Genomic DNA, 5,962 nt, shown 5'->3' with positions numbered 1-5,962 from the left:
CATGAGCTCGACTTCCTTAGCCTTAGCCGCCAGCTCCACCTCCTTCAAGCGAAGGGCAAGCCTGAGATCCTCCGTCACCAAACCCGCCCCAACCTGGCCACTTGGGTCAAATACAGGAGATTGAACGGCGACAGGAGCTTCCGCCCCCGACGTCATCCGCCCCGTGGAAGGTTTCGGGACGGCCCCAGCAGCCTCCGCCCCCACTGCCGTCTCAAAACTCCCAGACCCACCCGGCGAGGTTTTCTGTCCCTCAAACACTCCCCTGTCCACCAGTCTCCCCACCAAACACTGTTTAATTTCCGCCTTCTTGGCATGCAACGGAACATCCACCCTGAATAAGTTAGCCACTACCAACAAATCTGCTGTGGTGCACCGCTCCAACTTTTCAATGGAGGGATGTTGCGCAAAATCATCCATGTCAAACGACATCACGAGCAAAACAAAAAAGGAAAACACAACTCTGCAGACAATCAACCACATCCGCGCAACAGAGCCACAAAACTCGCGCACGACGTTTCCCCCCCACCACAAACGCAAAAAGGAAACGAACCAATCACACGAACGAAAAGGGACGAGCCCCCATTTATGTTACGCCCCCAGTCTAGGCGGGTAGGGACGCACATAAGGTTGGAGGAGAGAGAGACAAATCCCCGCCCTGGTTCCCAAGCCAAACATCCAAACCAGTTGTGAGTAAAAAGATGTTTTTATTTAAGGAAAAGAAGCATAGCTCCAGGGTGAGCCCAGGCCAAAATAATAACAAAACCAACTAAGTCCCACCAGAGAAAACTAACTAAACCCTAGGAAAGAAAAACAAAACAAACAAATGACAGAGCTATCCCTCGCTCCCTACCCGGAAAACAGGAGAAAACGATTCCAAAAGAAAAGGCAGCTCACCCCTTCCGCTTCAACCCAAGAGTGCCTAAGCGCTCAACTAATTCACTAGGAGCGGCTTTCACAATTTCACACTCTCACAAATACACAAGATAAGCACGGGCTGGGAACACCAGGGTCAGGGCCGCGACGGCTGTCCGGCTACTCGCTCGTTCCACTCTCTCTCTCCCCCCTCGGAGCTGTCAGAGCGGCCTTTTGAAGGTAGTCAACCGCTCCATGGTCCAATCAGTCGCTCACGACTCCTCATTAGGGGAGGGACCTGGAAAAGTCTTAAGCACAGTACAGAAAACACAGACAGAAAACAGGCCACACATGGCCACAGCCGTAACAAAAGGTAACAAATGCGTGCAACAAGGTGAACAAAAGCTCTCTCAACCCACATGTTTGACAGTGTCATTTAAACAATATTTGATATATGAAGCTATATGAACACAGAGAAGTAGCCATATCAACTATTTAATTTCAAGCTTTTCATGAACTGAAACACAATATATAAGGCGAAGAGTTTGCATAATTCTGTTAGCACACATTTCAATAAATCTCTGCACCTATTTCCCATTTTACTAGCAAAATATTAAAGAAGAGGGGTGGCTAAAGACTTCTGCATATAACTTCTGGTTCTATCAGAATATTTTATTAACCTACAATAATAGAGCTTCCTCTACAGCAAATGTTTGCAAATTGCCATATTCTGGTCTTCAAAGACTTCATAGGGCAGATTTGAACAATAAATAAGAATTTTCAATGAGGAACAGCTTTATCAAGCTTTATCTTGTTTCAGCCCACAGCATCTCAAGCATGGTGCAGTGCCACCCACTACCCAGCTGACTGGTTAATGTGTCTGAGAAGGTGTTTGAGCTCCAGAGTTTGAAATAAACAATGTCAAATCTTCATTCTCTGACTACATATTGTCTGTTCTGACATGCTGATGTGTTTTTTCTTTTTTCTTCATCATGAATAAATCAAAAGTTACTCACATTGACTTTTCCTCTCCAGCTCCTGAGTCTTCTTGGTTTTGGCCATGTAATGGGAAGGGCTTGGTGGAGGTAATGATAATTGCAAATGAGAACTTTTATGTGACAGCGCTCAGTCATCATTACTGAAACTGAAATATTAGTTTACAAATATAACATATTAGCATCAATGTGGCAACTACAGCTTTGAACACCCTTCATTTGCTTTAATAAGTATAAACTGTGATGCCATGTGGAAATAGAAAAATAACTTTTAAACTACCATTGGTGTGTCTGTTACTTCTATGAGTTGTCGTTAAACACAATGCTTCAATAAGGAGATCATGCCATTCTCAACATTTAAGGCAGTCTGAGTTCAATGCGGGTCAATGACTGACAGACATGCAATGAAATCAGAGACCAAAGTGCTCTGCTTGTGTCACTGTCCCAGGATGTAAAATCATGGTAACAGTGATATGTAACCATGGTAACCCAAGAAAATAAATTTCAGTCAGGAATGTTCAATTCAAATAAATTTTATTTATATAGAGTCAAATCACAACGACAGGTGTTTTATATTGTAAGATAAATACTCTACAGTAAAACATAGAAAACTACTGGATCTACTGGGGTGAGGGACAAAAGGCATGCTGTGGATCAGAGACAGATACTGTACAGTATTATGAAGTCTTTACAGTTTTTCTCAAATGTTAAAACACAAAAGCCAATCCTGTAACCCAAATGACCAGTAGTCTAAACACATTTACTAAATGTAGCCACCATATTCCAGTACCATAAACACATGTCACATGAAGACACAATTCACAAAACACAACCCTCTGTACACATAAATCTAAACACATTTTTCCTTGCTAAAACACATGTTGCAAAACAACTCTGCTCATATTCTCAAATGAAAGCCCATGTGATGCAAAATGCTTGCCACAGTCACCAATCTTTGAACACAGGGAACACACCTGGCGTCAGTCACTACACACAACGACTCAAAATTGAAGACACCTGTTGCTAATGATGTGACCCAACCTATAAAAGCATAGTTTGGTGAAGATGCCAAACAATCACAATGGATGAAGGCATTCGAGCGTGCGGAAGGAGAAGAGCTGCAGGCCAAAGAGGAAGAGGGGTTGAGATCAGAGGAGGAAGAGGTGAAGGCCTAAGAAGAAGAGGAGTTCGGAGTAGAGGAGGAAGAGAAGGAGGCCAACAAGAGAGAGGAGAAGGTCCAGGTGGGAGAAGAAGACAACCTCACACCATCATAACAGATGATATGCGAGCAACAGTAATTGATCATGTCATTGTCCATGGCATGACAATGGCTGAAGCGGGACGAAGAGTACATCCAAACCTGAGTAGGTTCACCGTGGCCACCATTATCAAGGCATTTAGACAACACAACAGGTATAGTACGCTATTGCTTTCTTTGTCACACTACAGTTTTACAGGCCTGTGAAAGTGGTCTGTTACTTTACATGTAGTTTTACATATAAATCAGTCATTTGACAACACATGTTTCTTTCTTTAGAGTTGAAAGAAAGCCACATAGAGGTGGGAGGGTTGCCATATTCACAGCGGCACAAGAAACCCTCATTGCAGATATGGTCCGTGAGAACAACTGCATTAGACTCCGAGAGATCAGAGACAAAGTCATTGCAGATAATGTAAACTTTGAGAACATTGATGCTGTCAGCGTGTCCACAATAGACCGAGTTCTCCGGCGCCAACAGATGAGTATGAAACAGGTCTACAGGGTTCCCTTTAAACGCAACTCTGTGCGACACATAGAACAACGTTACGAGTATGTGCAAGTACGTATACATCCATGTCCACAGTACAGTTAGTGGACATACTGTGTTGCTTAGTGACATTACTTCTGGACAATACTGTGCTACCTGATTGACCGTTCTGAACACCTGTACGCTTTTTCATGTTCACAGAGGATAATGCAGTTGGACGCGATGGCCAGACCCCATGAGTACCTCTTCCTGGATGAGGCTGGCTTCAACCTCCAGAAACGAAGGCGAAGAGGCCGTAACATCATTGGCCAAAGAGCCATCACTGAGGTTCCTGGCCAACGGGGGGGTAATATCACTCTTTGTGCAGCTATGGGTACGGAGGGGCTTGTCCACCGGCATGCTGTCCTTGGGTCTTACAACACCCAACGTCTCCTCACCTTCCTAGAGGAGCTAAAAGACATCCTCCTGGACCGTCAACAACACCATCCTAGGCTAGCACATCACATGTATGTGATCATTTGGGACAACGTCCGCTTCCACAAAACACACCAAATCAGAGAGTGGTTCACCACCAACAGTGACCACTTTTTAAACGTCTGTCTGCCACCCTACTCCCCTTTCCTGAACCCTATAGAGGAGTTCTTCTCATCATGGAGATGGAAGGTGTATGACAGACAGTCATACACAAGAGAGAACCTCGTACAGGCAATGGAGCTGGCCTGTGCTGACATCCCAGTGGAGGCCTTCCAGGGATGGATTCGCCATTCCAGGGCGTTTTTCCCGCGGTGCCTAGCAAGGGACAATATAGCCTGTGATGTGGATGAGGTGATGTGGCCCAATGCAGCTCGGCGACATGATGCCGCACAGTGACTGTGTGTAATACTGTAAAATGACCGTGTAGACAATAAAAAAAGACTTCACACCCTGATCATGTTTCCGAGAGTACTGTTGTGTGCGATAGATTCTGTTTTTGCATTGAGTTGTGTTACAGTAGTGTACGTACATGCAGGATGTTTTTATAGATTTATAGTCTTCATGTGAAACTCTCAAATCTAAATGCCTAATCCTCTGCAGGGTTCTATGACGATCCGTTACTGTACAGTTTATAAAAATATGCATTGGCAGTTATGAACCAAAGAACCTTCTCACAAATTGAGCATTGTGTTTTCAATTGTTTTACTGTAGTGTGTAATGCTGTGTATAGTGTTTACAGTTTTGACAGCTTCGAGCTGCTCTCTTGGTGTGGGAGTTTGAGTTTTGCAGTGGGAAGGTGTGGTTGTGTTTATGTAGCTTTAGAGAAGGGTGTTGTGTTTGGACATTGGGGGACCTGGTGGTAACGTTTGTGACATGTGTTTTAGCATTTGAGAAAAACTGTAATTACAGTTTTTGCCCGTTGCTTGAACACTATAAACCCATGCTTAGACTAAAGTAACACAACTTGACGCTTGTGTCACCATACCTCAAACACATGTACCCATACCTTAAACAAAAGCGCTACTTTGCACCCTAGTTGCAATTATGCAACACACATGGTCCTGCATACTACACTCTATTTCATATATAAGACACTTCGTTCACAAAATGAAATTTCAGGGTGCCATTTGGAAAACACATGTATCCAAAATACAAAACACATCAGGTAATTGCAACCACTCAAATACACACCTGAAGGCACTTACTTGCAAAACTGAACACCAATTAACCAACTACAAAAAGCCCTCAGTTTAGCCAATTCAAGAACTTTGCAAGCATGGATGGAGGGAGAGCAGGAGGAGGAGGTCGAAGAGGCCATGCACGGACCCATATTTCTGATGATATAAGAGCAACTTTGGTGGACCATGTCATTAACCACGGCCTGACTATGAGGGAAGCTGGGCAGAGAGTCCACCCACATCAAAGCCGCTTCACAGTGGCATCTGTAATAAGAACATTCAGACTAGAAAGCAGGTCTGTCTTCACCTCTCTACCTTCTACTCTACTCAGATGGTTTTCATAGCACTGTTCTACAGTATATCACATCACCATATCAAGTGTACAGGGTACTGCAGGGTGCTAATGCTCCTTTTGCAGCCAAAGTGGTAGTTTCTGTGAAACATACCATGATTACTTATATTGAAGTACAGTGTTTTACAGTGGATGATACAGTATATACAGTAAAGTACTGTAAGACAAATAAGCAAAGCGATGACAATATGTGGTTGTATTTCTCTAGAATGTCTCGAAGACCTTCTGGGGCAGGACGCTGTTGGATTGTAGTGTTATTTTATGCCATGTTATACCCCGAATTAAAGAGTGTGAATTATTATGTAGTTTTAGTTTGCATTATTCTCCTGAATTAGAAGAAGCTGATAACTATTGCATTAGTTA

At 43.6% G+C, this 5,962-nt stretch overlaps 1 protein-coding gene across 1 annotated transcript; it reads left to right on the top strand.

Moving 5' to 3' along the window:
• Positions 1–3,457: 3,457 nt before the first annotated feature.
• Positions 3,458–4,725, top strand: LOC120739198. The gene is made up of 2 exons (XM_040040896.1): positions 3,458–3,667; positions 3,797–4,725. The coding sequence occupies exons 1-2, from the start codon at positions 3,458–3,460 to the stop codon at positions 4,463–4,465; spliced, it is 879 nt and encodes a 292-aa protein (XP_039896830.1). The 3' UTR covers positions 4,466–4,725.
• Positions 4,726–5,962: the final 1,237 nt, after the last annotated feature.

The sequence above is a fragment of the Simochromis diagramma genome, unplaced genomic scaffold (genome assembly GCF_900408965.1).
Source record: "Simochromis diagramma unplaced genomic scaffold, fSimDia1.1 OVJJ01000003.1, whole genome shotgun sequence".
Taxonomy (NCBI): domain Eukaryota; kingdom Metazoa; phylum Chordata; class Actinopteri; order Cichliformes; family Cichlidae; genus Simochromis; species Simochromis diagramma.
Note: the sequence above shows the minus strand (reverse complement) of the source record. Positions and strands in the feature narration are given on the sequence as shown.